Source organism: Astatotilapia calliptera, chromosome 5 (genome assembly GCF_900246225.1).
Source record: "Astatotilapia calliptera chromosome 5, fAstCal1.2, whole genome shotgun sequence".
NCBI lineage: Eukaryota > Metazoa > Chordata > Actinopteri > Cichliformes > Cichlidae > Astatotilapia > Astatotilapia calliptera.
The window spans coordinates 2,933,619-2,953,275 of record NC_039306.1 but is presented as its reverse complement, the minus strand read 5'-3'; the positions used below and the strand labels follow the sequence as shown (position 1 = coordinate 2,953,275).

Below are 19,657 nucleotides of genomic sequence, written 5' to 3'. Positions count from 1 at the left end.
ACATAAACGATACCCATCCCTATCACTCACTATGTGTTAATAGACCTCTCTGCATTGAATTATTAGTCATTATTTATCTCTGGCTCTGCTGGAGGTTTCCTCTTGTTAAAAGGGAGTTTTTCTTTCCCACTGTCGCCAAGTGCTTGCTCAAAGGCGGTCATATGATTGTTTTAGGATTATAATGACTCATATACTCACACATGTCCAGTCCTCTGTCAGTGATACGTATTTTACAGCCTGCAGGTTCAGCAGAGGCCATGACAGACAAAGACCAGAGGAAGAGGAAGTGCACAAAATAGGAAGTCATCCTGAACCTGAATATGCCAACCTGAAACAAAGAAGAGTTCACATAAAATAATCCCACCTTTGTATTTCCATCTGTAAGGACAATAATACAGGTTTTGTAAGATGTCCTGAACATGCCATTTTTAATGTTAAACCCTTGAAATAGAGCTGAAAGAAAATGTTTGGACCTACAGTGGAGGGAAACCTAAAATAAGAACTGTGCACTGAAAAGTGCTTCTAAGGTTCTGATTCTGGTTCTTGGTTGGACTGTTTGGTCATTGCGTTTAGATGTGCACAGATGTTGTTTTCATTGTTAAATGTGGTTTTCTGGCCTTTTTAAAGAGTCACAGTCATGCTTTATAACAACATTTGTAGGATCATGTATTTCTGGTCCATCGTTTCTCCACAGCAGAACGTCTACCATCGAGTCAGGGTTGAGTCATCAGGAAAAGGAGGCAGGAGGTCATTTATGAGGTTTTGGGGATTTTTTAATAGACAGTTCAGAGGAGGTGTTTGTACCCTGAGCTGTGACTTACAGGCATCCTCACTTTATTTTTTTCTCACTCAGTTTTTTTCTCAAGCCAACTGCTCAAAGATAGCACAAAGTGTTTTATGAACCTGAAACAAGAAGCTGCGTTGGGGGTCAAAGATGATGATGGCCACATAGATCTGTGGAGTGAACACATTTCTCCATACAAACACAGTTCAACTTGAACTGCAGTAACCTCTGTTCCTCTGTTGCAACAACAACCCTCCCCCTGCTCCGAGTGCCTCTCAGCAGCTCCTGACCTGATTTCTCTGCTTTTCTGACAGGAAGGGAAATTGTTGACTTTCTGATTAGAAATGTCCACTTTGTGGTTCCTTCTTTTACTTTATTTTAGATTTAAACTGTTTTTAGACTGCAGTCAAGCAGTCAAAGGTCTTCAGCATGAAAGAACACTTCTTGGTTTCTCTTTAAGCTGAAACGTTCGCTCTAATCACATTAAAATGTCCGCCTATAAAACCAAAGTCACAGCTCCACAGCTGTTAGAAATAAACACCTCTAAATCTAAAACACTGAACCATCCTGAGCTCTCTCTACTCACATTAATGAACTTTTTTGAGTTCTGGTCTGATGTTGGTCTGTCTCCAGATTCCTTGTACAAAGAGTTGCCATAATTTGCAAAATTCTGATGTTCTTATCATGGGTTGATTTCCTTCTTTAAAATGTGGACTAAATCCTCTCAAAGATGTAAACAGAGCAACTTGGACCTTAAAAGCGCTCCTGACATGAGAAATTGTAGGAGCACTTTAAGAGGACAAAGAGTTTCCTCAGCAGCGATCGGTGGAAACAAAGTGTTGTGCTACAGGAAAACCTGGATGGCAAATAGAGCTCCCAAAATCCCATCAGTTTGTTTTGTCAGGCTTTGGAGGATCCAACCCTCTCTGAAATGTGACATGCAGAGCCAATAAAAACAAACTGAATGGACAAAGTGTTGATATTAAAGGTAGATGGACTCATCAGCTCACTGGCTAACACACAAGAAAACCTTCAACCTTAAAAGCAGCTGCTTGTCTCCTACAGTCCATACCGGCTGGTGGAAGCAGGTGGAGATGACTCACTGACTTCATGCACTCAAACATGTGATCGTGGGCTTACAGTCAATTCATATATATAAACATGAGTATATAAAATGTTTGATGGTACAAACAGCCCCAGCAGTTACAGCACTTTCAGAAAGACATCTACTGTATTCAAACGTATTCCCCACTGCTGTATGATCCACTATTGTAAATGTAAATGTTGTTAAGAAGATGGGGTTTTTTTGTCCTCTTTCTCTCTCCCTTTCCTATCTCTCACTCATGTCTGTCCCATCTGTAACAACTGAAAATAAAATAAATAATAAAAACAAAGGTCGATCAAATGGACCAATACGGCAATGCCACGATGATCCATTTGGCAAAATAAATCCATTGGGTATCCTTGTTGGTCTTCAGACAACAATTCTGACGGCTAACCAAATGGGACAGGCAAAAAGAAAAAAAAAAGAAAAAAAAAAAAAGATGGTTTGAGGTAGGTTATTTGGAACTATCTTCTACCTCACAAAGTGTCAGTGCCTAAAACCCAAATTCTCTTTAATGGCCACCAGGGGGCGATGCCTGTGGCTTCCAAGACCCTTCCAGTCCTAAAGAAAGTCCACAGATGCTCTGACATGTGTAAACACTTTGTTGATGAGTTCGTAGTGCATCTTGACAGATTTTAAAAGATTAGATGTCATGATGAGCCTTGAACAGAGAACAAGACCTGAAAGACCACACACACATTACTCATCAGGTTTGAAGCTTCCAGCAAACTTCCAAAAAGCAGAGCATCCTCACAAATATTGACACAAGCTCAGTCTGTAATCAGTGTGTTTAATAACAGCTCAGTGCCAAGAGCCAATCAGCATCCAGCTGCTGCTGCACCCACATCTAAACATCTGGCTCACCACTAACTGCTAAGGGCTAACCTTTAATTACACTCCTTCAGAGTCCTCATTCATTCAGCTACTGAAGCTCAAACACAGACTCCACACCCAAACGCTGACCTCCAACCTCTGACCTCCCAGTCTCAGAGGCAAACAAAGCAGCAAATTTTCCCCAACAAACAATGAAAGAGTTAAATCAGTGACCTCATAACATTTTAATTCAGCCTAATAAGTCCAGCAGTTTCAGTTTAACCCTGTCCTGTCCTGCAGTCTCTCAGTGACGCTGTGGCGACGGGCGAGCTTCCTCCTGCTCTACGAGTCAGAAGCTTTTTAAGGATCTCACATCTCAATAAAATCTCTCCACCAGACACACGGTCCGTTTTGAAACGTTTTCCTCAGTGAGCTGAAAGCCTGGATGAGGATTATACTGGAGCAGGAGGTTATGTGGTGGGGGGGGGGGGGTACAGTTTAAACCTCCTCATCCTCAGACCTGCATCTACTGAGCTGCAAATTCAAACTAACAATCACAATAAAAAAAAAAACCTCAGATGGGGCTCACCTGTCCATGATGTCACGCTCTCTGTTTGTTTACCTGCCTGTCTGGTGTCAGCTGACCTCTGTCTGTCTGTCTCTTCTCTGAGTTGAACTCTTCCTTTTGTGTCTCCCTCTCTGATGTCAGCTGTTTTTCCTGCCTCTGAACTCTGCTCTGAATGTCTGAGTGATGAAACTCACAGATCAGCAGCTGGAGGATGAAGAGGAGGAGGAGGAGATCACGTCGAAGTTTCTGGTTTTCTGTCCCTGTTCACTCTGAGCACCGATCTCTCTGTGGAGACTTTTATCCCGAGGGAGTCACAGACTCCTCCCCCTACCCCTCCCCCTCCTCTGTGTTTCTCTTCATGTTTTAGCTATACATTTTCTCTTTTTCTTTTGGAGAGGTCTTGAGTGAGCTGAGGGTTTTTTATTGTGTAAGGGTTCAAACCAACAACAAAACAAAAATACTGTCATGCACTCATCATTGGTGGTTTTATCTAACAGAAACTGACTTTAAAAAAATCAGAATGTGCCTCACAGTAAAAACAATAATATTGGCATAAAATAATCAGGTGTTTAAAAACCAGGACATTTATTATTAATGTTCTTTTTACATAATATTTTAAATAAATTTAGTTCCTTATTCAGATTTCAAGGATTATTTTGAACATACAAAGCTACTTGAGTCCTCCTGGTCTCAAACTGGGAGCTTTCCTGTGTGAGGCATAGCCACACCATAAAATAACTAAATAAAAAAAGTAATAATAATTTTAATCCATATTAAAAACAGTACTGTTCTGGTAGTTTGAGCAAAAGAAAAAAATAAAATAACAAAATAATATTAATTTCCCATCACATCAATCTACAGATTATAAAACTGTAAGTAATAAATGATCAAAGTATTACAATGCAGTAAATTAAATACTTTTGTTGTACCTTTAACTTAACATTCAATTCAAATTAATTTTACTTACATAGCACTAAATAAATGCTGCAGATGCTTCTATTTCATTTGTATTATAAAGAACCCCAGAGAAGCCCCAACAATCAGACAACTTTCTTTAAGAAAGTTTGGAGACGGGAGTGTGATGGATGGGAGTCCAGCCTGGAAGTAATAAATGTATGAACTAGTTTTTCAGCGTCACTCTGAGACAGAATATTTCTAACTTTAGAGATGTTGCACAAATGGAAGAAAGCAGTCTTACATATTTGTTTAATATGTGCGTTGAAGGACATGTCCTGGTCAAAAATGACTCCAAGGTTCCTCACAGCGTTACTGGAGGCCAAGGTAATGCCATCCAGAGTAAGAATCTGCTTAGATACCATATTTCTAAGCTTTTCAGGGCCGAGTACAATAACCTCAGTTTGATCTGAATTAAGAAGCAGAAAGTTAGCGGCCATCCAGGTCTTTATGTCTTTAAGACATTCCTGCAGTTTAACTCATTGGTGTGTGTTATCTGGCTTCATGGACAGATAGAGCTGGGTGTCATCTGCATAGCAGTATAAATGTATGCTATGTCTTCTAATGATGCTGCCTAAGGGAAGCATGTATAATGTAAACAGAATTGGTCCTAGCACTGAACCCTGTGGAACTCCATAACTAACCTCAGTGTGTGAAGAGGACTCTCCATTTACATGCACAAACTGGAGTCTATTAGATAGATATGATACAAACCACTGCAGTGCAGTACCTGTAATACCTACAGCATGTTCTAATCGCTCTAATAGGATATTATGGTCGACAGTATCAAACGCTGCACTGAGGTCTAGTATATGATCTATATCCTTAAACATTCAGAAGGACATCTACTGTAATGAAGTCAACTCCCCACTGCTGTGTAATCATTTATTGTAAATCCAAATGTTATCAGGAAATGATCGGCAAAGGGAGGGAACACTGTTAACCCTGTCATCCATGAATTATTACAACCTCAGTCAGGATTTTTATTCACCTTTAGGCATGAAAAAAATATTTTTGTACTTCATTTTTTTAAACATGTACTTTCAAATAGTTTTTTACATGTCCGCTTAGGTGGACAACATACGTTTTGATTTGTGAATTTGACAAATGAATAAATACAAATGTGTTGTGTTTATGTGCAAGTATACCTTCGACACTGACACAAATACAAGAAGGCAGCCTTTGAATTGCTGTCCACTGTAGTGACCAGCCAGCATTTTAAGGAGAATGTCACTCCTGGTCTGATTGGGGAGGGGATCAGAGAAAACAGCAGTCTGTCGTGGGTGTGTTGAAAAATGATTACAAATACGAACAGGTTGGCGGTGTACCAGAGGCCTCTATTTTGGACTCTGCTTCCGCCTCATCATCAGCCAGCTGGCCTTTTCCCCCAACTGCTCAGGACAATCTGCTTGGGCAGAGTTAAAGGCTGCTACGCGACCTTTGGCTGCACCGACTACAGCGACCTGGTTAGCTATAGGTTTTATAGGTGTGAGAGACAGGTCTTCAATTCACTCATCCTAGCCTTAAATGTTTAAGATGAAATGAGATCATCTTTTATTTATTTTTCAGCTATTTATTAATAAGTGACTTTATGTATATATATATATATATGTATGCATGTATATATGGTGCTATTCTTAGTTGTGTATTGTCTGTCTTTTTACTGTTTGTGTCACGGTTCTGGGTCAGTTTCGACCCAGTATTTTCAGTTTTGATTGTTAGTTTAGTTTTGAATGATTGTTGTGGTTTTGGGTGCTATGATGATGATTAGTATTAGAGCTCCATGTTTCTGTTTATTTGTGTTTAAGATTTGTGTTCTCATGTTTTGTGTGGGTTTAGTTCAATGTGTCATTTTCTGTCTGTCTCTCAGTGTCGAGTCTGCGTCTTTGTGTAGTGTTCTTGTTTCCTGTTTTATTGTGAAGGTCTGCGTCTCATGTGAGTGTGTGTTCAGTTTTACCTCTGTCTCGTCTTGTTGATTACTCCCAGCTGTGTTCCCCACCTGTGTGTAATCTCCCTGTGTTTCTCTGTGTGTATTTAAGTCGCATCTTCTGTCATTGTAGTTGCTGGTCTGTCTGTGTATCCACCCTGCTTCATCTGTGTGTTTTCCTGTCAACCGCCATCTGTTTCTGCTCGCTCTCATTTGTGTTCAGGTTCTGTAGTCTGTTTGTTCCCAGTATAGTTTAATCTTTGTTCCGTTCGCCTTTTGTCCATTTTTATTTTGTGTTTAATAAACCACCCTCACACCTTTACAAGTGCCTGCGTTTGGATCCTCCTTTATTTTTCCACACGGCTCATCTCACTCGCCGTGACAGTTTGTTTATAATGGAGCACTGTAACGAAAAATAATTTCCCCTAGGGATCAATAAAGTATTCTGATTCTGATTTGTCCCACAGTGGGGACATTTTGAGTGTTACTGCAGCAAAGATTATAATATTAAGAATACTTGTTAGATTTGAATGGTTATGATTTTATGGGATTAATATAGAAATATAGGAGGCCAAGCTGAAAATGTTTTAATCTTCACTGAGCGCAAAGCAGGATGGTCACGATTAGAAATGCACACATTAAAGGGACAGTCCAGGGTCAAAGAGGCCAGAGGGAGAGGCTGAGATGGTTTGGACATGTACGGAGGATGTTCACTTATCCTTAGCAGGGTCATGGAAGAGGGGCTGGAGCCTATCCCAGCTACCATAGGGTGATGTACACTAATGACAGGTTGCCAGGAAACAAGCTTTTATTAAAGGGAATGTCTTTCTTCAGCTTTTAATAATAAACTTCTTAACCAGATTAAACTTGATTTTAATCTCGTTGGTTGAATTTTAGACTTTTTAACTGACAGATCTCAGTGTGTGAGAGTAAACCTTTCCAAACAGCTGAATTCTTCAGCTGGCTCACCACAGGGTTTTTGTCTCTCCCCTTTACTATATATTTTGTACACTAACGACTGTCCCAGTAACAGGCGTTTCTTTAAATATGCAGATGACACAGTTATTGTAAACCTCCTTCATGGTGGAGAGGATTCCCGTGGGCCTGTTGTGGATGAGTTCTCTTCTTAGTGTGTTCATTCCTTCTTAAAGATCAACACCTTGAAAACTAAGGACATGGTGACTTCAGGAAGACATCCTCCCATCCTGCACTAACAGTGGTAAATGGTGCAGCCATTGAACTGGTGGACAGTTGTAAATATTTGGGGGTTGTTCTTGATAAGGCTCTGTCCTTTCAGTCACATCTTGATGCTACAGTGAAAAAAGGTCCAACAACGACTGTACTTTGTGTCATGATCGGGAGTCTGCGACTCCGTGTTTATGTTATTATTATTCTGTGGTTTTGGTTATTTTGGGTTTCTTGTACGTTCCTTGTTCACGTTTCATGTTCCTATGTTCTGTGTTCCCCAGTCTGTGTGAAGTCTGTGTGTTGTGTCATTGCGTGTATGTGTTTCATGTTTTATTGTGAAGGTCTGCGTCTTATGTGAGTGTTTTCAGATTGCCTCCGTTGTCTCGTCACGTTAATCACTCCCAGCTGTGTTCCCCACCTGTGTGTAATCTCCCTGTGTTCTCTGAGTGTATTTTAGTCGTGTCCTCTTTCTTAGTAGTTGCTGGTTTGTCTGCGTTATTCCCCTCCGCTATTCTGTGTTTGTTCTTCCGGCTTCCTGGTGATTCTCCCTGCAAGGTACCCTCGTTCGTGTTCTGGCTTTGTGTTAAGCTTTAGTTTTCCCAGTTTAGAGTATTTTCTGTTGTGTTCCTCGCCCCCCCTTCCTGTTGTGCTGTATTTCACCTTTTGTTAATAAAGCTCACTCACTACTTAGCAGTCCTTATCTTGGGTCCTTATCTTGGGTCCTTATCTCCATTCCACACGTCAGCTACGCCAGGTGTGACACTTTGTAAGGAAACTGGGAGGTTTTAACGTTTCATCTGAAATGATGACCCTTTTTATAAACGTTTTATTGAATCTGTTTAAATGTTTTGTATCATTGGTATGGTACTGTGTCTTTGACCAATAAGACCAGACTTGCTAACCTGGTTAAAGTGGCTGGTCAGATTTCAGGGAGGTCTCAGGTCCAGCTTGTGGACTTTTATAACAGACAGGTGCTGAGGAAGGCAACCTCGGTCATGTTATGTTCAGACTGTCCTCCCTTTAATGATCTTCAGCTGCTTCCCTCAGGTTGTTGGTATAAAGTGCCTGCAGTGAAGACCAAGAGACATAGTGTCCTTTGTACCTGCTGCTATTATCATGGTTAACAACACTAAACCATGAGTGTTGTTGCCATTGCACTTTGTTGATGATAACATTTGGGCCGTCCTCTCTGGGCGGGGGTTTCCTGTGAGTTGTGCTTGTTTACTTTTATCTGTGTGTGGACAAACTGCAAATCAATTTCCCACTGGGGACAAAGTTACCATTGACCACTGACCAATCTGTTGGGTTGCCAACACATAGGCAGACAACCATTCACATTCATACCTATGGGCAATTTAGAGTCACCAGTTAACCTAACTCCACTAACTACACGTGTTTGGACTGCAGGCGGAAGCTGGAGTACTCGCAGAGAACCCATGCATCATCAAAACAGTCAGGCTTTCCTAATGTGACTGAGATTTTCAGCTTCAATGAGATGAAGTGTAATATTTAATGGAGGATAACCTGCGACATAAAAAGCAAAATCAGAGAAAATTTGGGATTAATGTGAGCACACTGAAGGATTCACAAAGGCCAAAGAATAAAATTATAAAGAGAACCATGGAGTTCAATAATATCTACATTCTTTATAGCCACTCTCCCTACTTTGCACATGTTCAAATCAGCTAAGCCTCTCTGACTCTGAGCTGTCTCTCTGATGGACTCATTTCTAATCCTGTCCAACCCCTCTCAGTTCCAGTGAACATCTGGATCATCTTCAGCTCTGCCACCACCGTCTCCAAACCATCCATCACAGAATCCAAGACAGTCAGGTGTTAATGATGATGTTAAACTGCTCAGCGGCAGATTTAAATAATCCAAGACATTCCATTCATTTGAGTGCAGGGGTACAATAATCCAGTGTGATGGTTGGAGGCTCATTTGGAAAATGGCTTTAACACCCTTATTTACGTATTGTTTGAATGGGACGCTGTGACGTGTGCTTTCTGAAGCACCGTCAGATGTATTACGCTGGCTGTAGTTTTACGCTCGAGCTGACGGGGGCAGCAGTGCGCCTCAGAAGTGCCGGAAAGCCTGGCTAAGGAAGAAGAAGTCAACCGGAAACAAACGATTGTGTTTCCTGTTTTCATCAACACACGTGTGTGACTGTGTGGACAACGTCTTCAGAACCCGTTCAGACCCGGACGTCGGACCACCATGTTGGAGCAGCTCGGTCTGATCGGGACGATCCGGGACGAGGATCCGATTCCCGACGAGGCGGAGACCGAATCCGAGCAAGAGGTGAGTCGGATCCGGGACCAGAGCCCATCCGCTGGTATCGGTGTGAGTCATTTTCGGTGAGGTTCAGCGGCTCGCTGTCATTTCCTGCGGACTGTCCCGAAGAACAAACATTATCTGCCACTGAAATCAATGGAATTAGTTACCGATCACCGCAGAAGCTTTAAGTTCACCGTAATATCGGCCCGTGGGACCTGGTGTTGGACCGGTACCACAGAGCATCGCACAGCTCCGGTGCTCCGCGTAAACTGAGGAGAGCTGAGTGCAGTAATGGCCACTAATGCAGAATCACCTCTCCCGGTCAGTCATAAACACATAAGTAATGAAGCCAACTATGAATCCAAAACCAAACGGAGGTTAAAGGTCAGAGGTGAGCGGCGTCTCTGTGCTGCGGGCCGGACGGGGGCTTCTCCCTTTTCTTTGATGTTTGGTGGTTTCAGCTGCGGGCAGTGTTGGGGAGTAACGGATACATGCACCGCCGTTACGTATTTAAAATACAAAATATGAGTAACTGTATTCCGTTACAGTTACCGTTTAAACAGGTGGTATTCAGAATACAGTTACTTTGTTGAAATAAATGGATTACAGGCGGTCTTTTCCTGTTTCATGTTCGGCTGTGCTCTCTCTATTTTTGGTTTCCACGCCGGTGGAAACCCAAACAAAACACTAAGAGGCTCTGATGTCTGTGTCTCTGTCTCGCGGCCCATGTCACCTCTACTTGCAGCAGCATAATGACGTGAAGAAATATTTTTAAAAATAATTTAATATGAAGGCAACAGGAAGAGAGTTACAGGCATCGCCCTAAAGCATGCAGCCTGATGGACAGTGCAGTCCATGCTGCAGGGAGGATGGACCCGTGATGTGTCTGTGAGCAAGGAGGGAGAAAAAGGGAAAGTACAGCTGTCACGGGAGCTGGAAGCATGTAAATATAATAATAACCACTGCAGCCAAACAGAGAGGCTGACCAGCCCAGCTGTAAGTAAGCTATTAAGACTCGACTGTACACTGTTCGTGTTTTGACCTCTGGGCAAGCGTCAGATCTGACTGCTCAGCAGGAGGTCTGGATCTTAAAGGCTGTGTCTGCAGTATCAGTTGCTGTGGGGATATAAAGAAGCGTGTTGTGAACTCCTCTCATAATGCTGAAATTACAGAATTAAACCTGAAGTTACCTAATGTTGCATCTGTATGCACTTTCTATGGAAATGCCACCGTCTGCGAGGTTTATTGCTAAAGGGTTACTGGGAGGGGTCACTCACCTGTCGGCTGTCTCACCTGTGCTGTGTCTGTGTTCCAGGAGGAGCCGATCGTGCTGAAGAAGAAGAAGAAGAGTCGCGGGTCGAGAGATTTTAACTGTGACTTTGAGTTTGGAGAGAGAGACGGGCCGAGCCACGACGATGACTGGGCGATGGCCGATGTCATGAAGCAGCTCAAGAAGAAGGTAGAGAACAACCTGCTGCGGAGCAGCACAGTTACTTCATCGCACACATGGAACAACGGGAAGAGCATGACGCTCTCCACCTGTGTGTTTGTTCTCACGTTCTGCGTTCTGTCTGCAGAGAACCTTGACAACTCTGGACCAGAAAATAGAGAAAATCCGCCGAAAGAGGAAAGCTGAGGTGAGTGTGAGGCTAACGAGCCTGAAGATTGGAGCAGATTCTCTTTAGAACATGAAACCTTGTTTCGTGTGGAATATGACAGCATGAAGTCACATGACAGAAATACCTACAGTGCTTTGCAGTAGTAAATCTTGCACAGGTTAAGCAGAAAAGGACAGGTGAGTTGACTGGCCCCTTGTATCAGTCTGTTTTCTGTGCGTCAGGTGTTGTTTTTGTTTTTTTTGACCTTCAGGAGAAATCATCTCAGAGTGACGCTGCTGAAGCTTCATCAGAGAACCACCAGGAGGAGGAGGATGTGAAACCTCCAGCTGGAGAGACAGATGCTAGTGATGAGGACGAAGATAAGGACGAAGATGAGGAGTTTGGCTCGAGCGACGAGGAAATTTTGACCAAATCAGGTAAGAAAATTATTTTTAAATCCAGCAGGAAGAATTCTTTCAGACGTTATTGTTTGAGCCTGAGACCGATGAGTGGCGCTCTGATACAGTTGTTAATACTGTCAGCGGAAGTTTGTTTTTTTTACTTCCCGTTTCCTGTCAGACACGCTCAGAGACAAGGAACGACGGGGGAAGAAGAGGAAGGTGGCAGAGGAGGTGAGGAAGACAGCCGAGTAAATTCACGTGTTCATGTTGAGGGTTACATGTTAACAGCCATCTTTGTGTCCAGGCAGCAGAGTCGTTCTATGAAGACGCGTCGCAGTACGATGACCAACTGACTTTCGATGACATGAATCTGTCCAGGCCGATTTTGAAGGTAAGACCAGCACGTCTGCTCAGACCTGGACTCCTGCTGCTGTGTGACTCGTTGTTGTCTGAGTAAACTCGTGTTCCTGCAGGCCATCACTGCTCTGGGCTTTAAGCAGCCCACTCCGATCCAGAAGGCCTGCGTCCCTGTCGGTCTGCTGGGCAAAGACCTCTGTGCCTGTGCTGCTACTGGGACAGGTAACACTGGGTCCCATTTATCATACTGGGTCCAGTTGATCTCAGTTTAATTGGACACGTGAATTCCTCCTTTCTGTGCAGGGAAGACGGCAGCCTTCATGTTGCCTGTGCTAGAGCGATTGGTTTACAAGCCCAGAACATCCCAGGTGACCCGCGTCTTGGTTCTGGTTCCCACCAGAGAGCTGGGGATCCAGGTTCACTCTGTTGCCCGTCAACTCGCCCAGTTCACGTCTATCACCACCTGCCTGGCTGTTGGTGCGTCTTTTTGTCGTGGTTCAATCAGTGTTCGATCTGACTCTGGACCCGGTCCGATTCAGACTTGGTCTGGGCCTCATCTGTGTTGATTTGTCTTCAGGTGGGTTGGACTTGAAGTCTCAGGAGGCAGCTTTGCGGGCTGGCCCGGACATCCTAATAGCAACACCTGGTCGGCTGATCGATCACCTTCACAACACGCCGAGCTTTGAGCTGACGCACATCGAGATCCTGATCCTGGACGAGGCCGACAGGTAAAGAGCGACGGGGGAATCCGTCACACCAGAAACCAGAATCTGCCGAGACACTTACGGTTGTGTGTGGTTCCCTCAGGATGCTCGATGAGTACTTCGAGGAGCAGATGAAAGAGATCATCAGGTTGTGTTCCTACAACAGACAGACCATGCTGTTCTCTGCGACCATGACAGAGGAGGTATGCATGCTTAACCATGTGTGCTGCTGTATCGTTTGACCACCGAGTGACTGTCCTGTGACACGTGTTTTCAGGTGAAAGACTTGGCAGCGGTGTCATTGAAGCAGCCAGTCAGGATCTTTGTTAACAGCAACACTGACGTGGCGCCGTTCCTGCGGCAGGAGTTTGTCCGAATCCGACCTCACAGAGAAGGAGACCGCGAGGCCGTGGTAGCTGGTAGGTACTCGTGATACTGCAGTAACATAGAGGTACTAGTGACAGTTCTACAGTTGTTCCTGTGTTTGTTTTTGTCAGCTCTGCTGACTCGGACGTTCCAGGATCACGTCATGTTGTTCACTCAGACGAGGAAGCAGGCCCACAGACTTCATATCTTGTTGGGACTAATGGGATTGAAGGTTGGAGAACTGCATGGAGAACTGAGTCAGAACCAACGACTGGAGAACCTCAGGTGCACGCACAACTGGGATTAGAGAATAAGTTACCCTCCATATTAGAATGGCCCCAGCACTTGATATTTTTAAAGAACACACTTTTTCTCCAAAGTGTTTTAGGAGTAGTACCAGACTCAGCCTGTAGTCAGTTTTTGGTCGCTTCTTTATTTTGTTAATTTTATTTATCGTCTGTTTTATTCGTGTTTTACTACTAATTTTATTTATTTTTTACCTTGGGCGCGTTACCTCTTATTTATGTGTTTATATGTGTAAAAACCACAACCAATACAGCCTTCGTTCTCACAATATCACACAATTGACTTTCCCTAACCTTTGGTCAACTGTGTTGACTTTAAAGTGCTCTATAAAAAAAGAAGCTGAGGTACGCTCAGAACTACAAGTTGGAGAAACTCGGGTTTAGAATAAGGAACTTTGCTCTTGTTGTTGTTTTGCAGGCGTTTCAAAGATGAACAGATTGATATCTTGGTGGCGACAGATGTGGCAGCCAGAGGTTTGGACATCGATGGAGTCAAAACAGTGAGTGTTCTGCAGGAGAACCGTAAGGTTATAGCAGGGTTACTATGGTGACGTTCCTACAACCACTGAAAGATGAATAAAGACAGAATTCGATGTTTAATGAAATATGGTCATAAAAGAAGAAAAGTCACATGACTTTGTTCTTCAAACACGATTCAAAGTGGATTATAGTCTGTTACCATGGTAACCAGAGTAAACAGAAGCATTAAAGCTGCTTTTTAAAACGTGTTTCGCTCGCCTGCCCCTCAGGTGATAAACTTCACCATGCCTGGCACGGTCAAGCATTACGTGCACCGCGTGGGGCGGACTGCGAGAGCGGGCCGATCGGGGCGTTCGGTGTCTCTCGTCGGAGAGTCCGAGAGGAAGATGCTGAAAGAGGTCGTGAAGTCAGCCAGGAGCACCGTGAAGGCTCGCGTTCTGCCGCCAGGTAAACAATCCCAAACTGTGAGCAGGTGGCCCAGGTGAGGAGTGTCCTCCAGGTGAGAGAACCCGTCACTGAAATGTGTATTTGTGTCATTCAGAAGTCATCCTGAAGTTTAGAGACCTGATCGCCAAACTGGAGAAAGACGTGGAAGCTGTGATGAAGCTGGAGAGAGAGGAACGAGAGCTGGCCGCGTCTGAGGCCAAGGTACACCTGGATACCTGCATAACTGTCACTAAAATACCTGTTTTTAATTTAAAAGCAAAAGAGCTGAACTGCAACAAACAGCATTTTTATTTAAACCATGTGTGTGTTTGTCTGTGTGTAGCTGAGTGTGGCTCAGAGGCGTCTCACTGACTCCGCCTCCTCTGATCAGTCACAGCGGGTTTGGTTTCAGACCCAACAGGAAAGGAAACAGAGCCGCAGTAAGTACTGATTCACACTCTGTAGTATGTCGTAATCCTTCGTTCAAGTTGACGGCTGACCAGGAAGTACTGTGTAGTAGTGCTGTCGCAGTACTCTGGTTTTAAACTCGATCCTGTTATCAAAGGAGAGTGAAGTGCTCTAATGGGCGATCGTGGCTCAAGAGTTGTGTGTTCGTCTTGTAACCGGAAGGTTGCCGGTTCGGGCCCCGGCTCGGACAGTCTCAGTCGTTGTGTCCTTGGGCAAGACACTTCACCTACCGCCTACTGGTGTTGGTCAGAGGGGCCGATGGCACAATATGGCAGCCTCGCCTCTGTCAGTCTGCCCCAGGGCAGCTGTGGCTACAACCGTAGCTGCCTCCAACAGTGTGTGAATGAATAGTGGACTACAAGGTCATTAAGATAAGATGGGGCCTGATTATTTAAGACCTTGTATGTGAGGAGCAGGATTTTGAATTCTGGATTTAACAGGAAGCCAATACAGGAGAAATCTGCTCTCTCTTTCTAGTCCCTGTCAGGACTCTTGCTGCAGCATTTTGGATCAGCTGATGGCTTTTCAGGGAGTTTTTAGGACTTCCTGATAATAATGAATTACAGTCGTCCAGCCTGGAAGTAATAAATGCATGAACTAGTTTTTCAGCGTCACTCTGAGACAGGATGTTTCTAACTTTAGAGATGTTGCACAAATGGAAGAAAGCAGTCTTACATATTTGTTTAATATGTGCTTTGAAGGACATGTCCTGGTCAAACATGACTCCAAGGTTCCTCACAGTGTCACTGGAGGCCAAGGTAATGCCATCCAGAGTAAGAATCTGCTTAGATACCATATTTCTAAGATTTTCAGGGCCGAGTACAATAACCTCAGTTTGATCTGAATTAAGAAGCAGCGCAGTACCTGTAATACCTACAGCATGTTCTAATCGCTCTAATAGGATATTACGGTCGACAGTATCGAACGCTGCACTGAGGTCTAGCAGGACAAGCACAGAGATGAGTCCACTGTCAGAGGCCATAAGAAGATCATTTGTAACCTTCACTAAAGCTGTTTCTGTGTTGTGATGAGCTCTGAAACCTGACTGAAACTCTTCAAATAAACCTCTGCAGATGATCTGTTAGCTGTGTGACAACTACTCTTTCAAGGATTTTTGATATGAAAGGAAGGTTGGAGATTGGCCTATAATTAGCTAAGACTGCTGGGTCTAGAGATGCTTTTTGAGTAAAGGTTTAACTACAGCCAGCTTGAAGGCCTGTGGTACATAGCTGATCATTAGAGATAGGTTGATCATATTTAAGAAGCTTTTATGACTGGACTCTCACACAAATGCAAAACAGAAGATGAAGCAGAGCATTCTCATCCCCAACGCGTAATACCGACGATTTGTCCTAAAGCATCTCATAGTAACGCTTCCGCGTCCTGATATGTTCCGGATTTTCCATTGAATCCAACAGAATCCCACTCACAGCAGTAACACACACTCCAGCCGTGTGTTCCAGCCCTAACCTTAACCGTATGAAACCTTTACATGTATGGATTCATTCCAAATGGCTCTCATGGAGCCAAACACGTAACACACTGACGTCACATAGCATCGGTGTGTTACGAGCTGGGATGAGAACGTGTTGATCTCACCTTTGGCTTCACCTGCATTACGACGGTGCCAAGGTAGGCCTCCCCTTAGTTAGTTTGCGTCGGGAGCACGCGCTGGGCGCTCCAAATCACCTGCTGATCAATAATAATATTAATAATAATAATGGATTGGATTTATACAGCGCTTTTTCTAGGTACCCAAAGCGATTTACAATACCACTATTCATTCACTCTCACATTCACACACTGGTGGAGGCAGCTACAGGTGTAGCCACAGCTGCTCTGGGGCAGACTGACAGAAGCCAGGCTGCCATATTGCACCATCGGCCCCTCTGGCCATCACCAGTAGGCAAGTAGGGTAAAGTGTCTTGCCCAAGGACACAACGACCAGGACAGAGAGCCCAGGGATCGAACCGGCAACCTTCCGGTTACAGATGCGATTCCCAACCCCCTGAGCTACGGTCGCCCCACGACCATTGGTCATTGATCAATGTCCATGAGTACCACTCAGAGAGTGGGGAATGGCTGCAATCACAGCATTGTAAGATGCTGACAGATGGACCCTTAGGCCCAATGGGCAATTATAGTTCATATAGTTAATATATCAGAGTATTGATTAGTACAGTGGAGTACCATTTGTGTAACGGTAGTACTTTGTTCAGTGTCAAAGGCTCTGCAGGAGTTTGATCTTGCCGTTAGAGGGAAGAAGAAGAGAGAGAAGTTCCTGAAGGACGGCAGGAAAAAGGAGCTGACGGTAAAAAACGATCCAGCATTAATCAGTACTCGCCTCCGATCAATCACCTGCTTACCTGTTACCTGTCTGTCAGTCTGAGGAGCGTGCTCAGTTCGAGATTTTGAAGGCCCAGATGTTTGCTGAGCGAGCAGCCAAAAGAGAGCGTCGACCAAAGAGGGCGAGGGCGATGCCAGAGGATGAAGCGCCAACTAAAGGTATGATGCTGTAAACATGCTAACAAACACACTAACCCTGATAATGTCCTCGCTCTCACCAATCCTCTGTGTGCAGCAGCCAATCAGAAAGCAGGAAAAGGAGGCAAGAAGTCGGTGTTTGACAAAGAGCTGACAAACACCAGCAATAAGGCCCTGAAGCAGTACCGAGCAGGGTACGTACAGGTAGCCAGCTGTCTCACTGTCTGTCCATCTGTCCCGTCTGTCTCACTGTCTCTCTCCCTTACAGACCGTCCTTTGCAGACAGGAAGCGTCTGGGTGTGGACAGGAAGCGACCTGGCAGTTCCAGGTAAGTTTCACCTGTTCTCTCTGGTGTCACACTGACCTGAATGAGGTAAAGATGGCTGACACTCTGCTCTATCTGCCAGGTTCAGGAGGAAGTGACAGAGCACGCGGGAAACGCCTTGTTTTTTTTCTATTTGTTTATTACAGTAGTTTTAAATAAAGTTTCAATGTGTATTAAACCCATTGTCAACGGGGTTTTTTGTTGTTGTTTTTTTTTATCTTTGGGTCATTCAGACGGGCACAAAACAAACCAAACTAAAGGTCACATGACAAAACGTGAAAAATGAAATGTAAACTGGAAGCTGAGGAAGAACAGGGCGAGGTGCGGCAGATCAGCTGACCTCAGCACACCAATGGAAGTCTGTTGTATGGCAGGTTTTCATTGGCTGAATACTGAGCAATGACAGCAGGTGGCTGTGGTTCAGAAGTTAAAGCGGGTCAGCTGCCACTTCTTTTTTTTTTTTTTTTTTTTTTTTTTTATAAATGACATCAGAAACAGCAGTATGCGACATTACGTGATGGCAGAGCTTCAGTTCATCCTTTGTCATTTTTTTTTTTTTTTTTTTTTTTTTTTTTAATAAATAGGACAGGGGGAATGAATGAGAGAGAGAGGGGGAGAGAAAGAAAGAAAACCAAAGGGGAGAAGAGACGGTGAGAAGGGGGGGGAAGAGAGACAAAAAAAAAAAAAAAAAAAACTCCTGGGTCACCTGTATGGAGAAAAAAAAAACAAACAAACAAAAAAAACAAACAGAGGAGACAGCAAACAACAAAGAGCAACATAATAATAGAGAAAACAAAGCACCATCACAATAAACTAGCTAGTCATAGATATCAGTATTTACTAAGTAATAAACGATATTGTGCAGCACGCAAGATAGACAGCGCACAGTGTGCTTTGAGGCAGCAGCCAAGAAAGCTTTAGTCTGCGTCTGTGAATACCCATGTGTGCATACCTGTGTGGATCAGCATGCTTGCATTCCAAAGGTTTCTCCATGTAATGATCTGCTAGGGAGTGTGGGGGGGGCCACAGCCCCATCCTCCAGGGTGTGAAGCAGGTATGGAGGAGATCAAAACTCCAGACATCCAGAGGCCCCAGAACACAAGAGACCAAGGAAGACCAACAGAGGGGCAGCCGCGCCACTGTCCCAGAAAGAGCTGAGGAGAGCCCCAGATGAGGGCTCACTCAGCAGCCGCGGAGCAGAAGCCAGGGGGAGTTGCAGTGACGCGCCCGTGAGCTCCGCCGGCCCCCAGCTGCGCCTGAGTGACCGAGCCCTAGGCCGAGAGGCCGGGGGCACCCCACCTCCAAAGGGGCCCGAGCGAGCCCCAGGCCCCGACAAGCGGCCGCCAAGGAGTGAGCCGGTGTGTACCCGGACGCCCACCCCCAGACACAAAGAACCACCAACACACCGACACCTGAGGGAGTCCGCCACCGGCAGGGGAAGTGGTGGTGGGTGGAGAAGTTAAAGCGGGTCAGCTGCCACTTCAAAGACTGCCTGCTCTGGTCCACAGGTGTCCACAGGCCAGATATTGAACCACAGACCACTTCTAAAAAGGCAGGGGAACAGAAGCAGTTTGGACGCAGAGGACCAGAGGAGGGCGCTACAGCAGGAGAGCGCTGACAGTTATCAGCTGAATTTTTTTAACCACCGTTGGTTTAAAATGGAACATTAAAACACTCGACTGCTAACTAGCTGCTCCTTACAGTCGGTTTCGTTCTGCGTCCGAGCTCATGTGCGCGGCGCTCCTGCAGTGATCTGTGCGTTTGAGCAGATATGATGTCCGGCCTCAGTTTGTGTGAAAGTCACGGAGAAGACTGGAGACGCTCCAGTCTCGTGGAAGCGTTCAGTGTGGACACGCCTCCGTGCGGCCGTCTGCAGAAACAATACGAAGTGTGAGTTCAACAAGTCGGTGCCTGAGACTGCTTCAAACACATCTCCGTGCAGACACGGCCAGCGTTTACCGGACAAAGTTTTTGCAGTTTAACCTCACTGCTCACCACCACAACAGACTTTATAGGTGTAACTGAAGAAGTGCGGACTTGAAGCTTGAGACGTTTTAGATTGTACGCACAATCCTCCATTATTAGAGACTCTAACGCAGCTGGACAGGGGTCCGTTCCCTCATTATT

The 19,657-nt window shown here is 44.7% G+C and overlaps 2 protein-coding genes across 5 annotated transcripts in view; one reads left to right on the top strand and one right to left on the bottom strand.

Annotated features, from left to right (window-relative positions):
- pltp (phospholipid transfer protein) overlaps positions 1 to 3,545 on the bottom strand; it is a 31,232-nt gene extending 27,687 nt beyond the window's left edge. Inside the window, exons 1-2 of one of the 3 annotated variants that reach the window (XM_026166639.1) lie at positions 3,465 to 3,545; positions 199 to 328 (exon numbers count right to left, since the gene is read on the bottom strand). In XM_026166639.1, coding sequence (XP_026022424.1) covers positions 199 to 307 — 109 coding nt within the window. In that variant the 5' untranslated portion in view covers positions 308 to 328; positions 3,465 to 3,545. Of the gene's footprint in view, positions 1 to 198; positions 329 to 3,291 lie in introns of all 3 variants that reach the window. The other 2 variants (XM_026166642.1, XM_026166640.1) reach the window with 2 other exon arrangements.
- A 5,814-nt stretch (positions 3,546 to 9,359) lies between these two features.
- On the top strand, positions 9,360 to 17,724 carry ddx27 (DEAD (Asp-Glu-Ala-Asp) box polypeptide 27). Of its 2 annotated transcripts, none has more exons than XM_026166638.1 (21): positions 9,360 to 9,640; positions 10,932 to 11,075; positions 11,194 to 11,253; positions 11,486 to 11,651; positions 11,794 to 11,846; positions 11,920 to 12,006; positions 12,089 to 12,194; positions 12,276 to 12,449; positions 12,550 to 12,700; positions 12,780 to 12,879; positions 12,954 to 13,095; positions 13,174 to 13,327; positions 13,766 to 13,847; positions 14,097 to 14,274; positions 14,369 to 14,475; positions 14,597 to 14,693; positions 16,941 to 17,032; positions 17,106 to 17,226; positions 17,306 to 17,399; positions 17,474 to 17,533; positions 17,613 to 17,724. In XM_026166638.1, the coding sequence occupies exons 1-21, from the start codon at positions 9,557 to 9,559 to the stop codon at positions 17,626 to 17,628; spliced, it is 2,268 nt and encodes a 755-aa protein (XP_026022423.1). In that variant the 5' UTR covers positions 9,360 to 9,556; the 3' UTR covers positions 17,629 to 17,724. The 2 variants fall into 2 exon arrangements, with proteins under 2 accessions (XP_026022423.1, XP_026022422.1); XM_026166637.1 differs by having other exon boundaries at positions 9,362 to 9,640; positions 17,303 to 17,399.
- Positions 17,725 to 19,657: the final 1,933 nt, after the last annotated feature.

Bases quoted from the DNA above. Each gene is read 5' to 3' on its own strand.
- ddx27 (XM_026166637.1), top strand. From the start codon at position 9,557: ATGTTGGAGCAGCTCGGTCTGATCGGGACGATCCGGGACGAGGATCCG. The intron at 12,450-12,549 runs GTGCGTCTTTTT...ATTTGTCTTCAG, and splicing joins CACCACCTGCCTGGCTGTTG to GTGGGTTGGACTTGAAGTCT. The intron at 12,701-12,779 runs GTAAAGAGCGAC...TGGTTCCCTCAG, and splicing joins ATCCTGGACGAGGCCGACAG to GATGCTCGATGAGTACTTCG.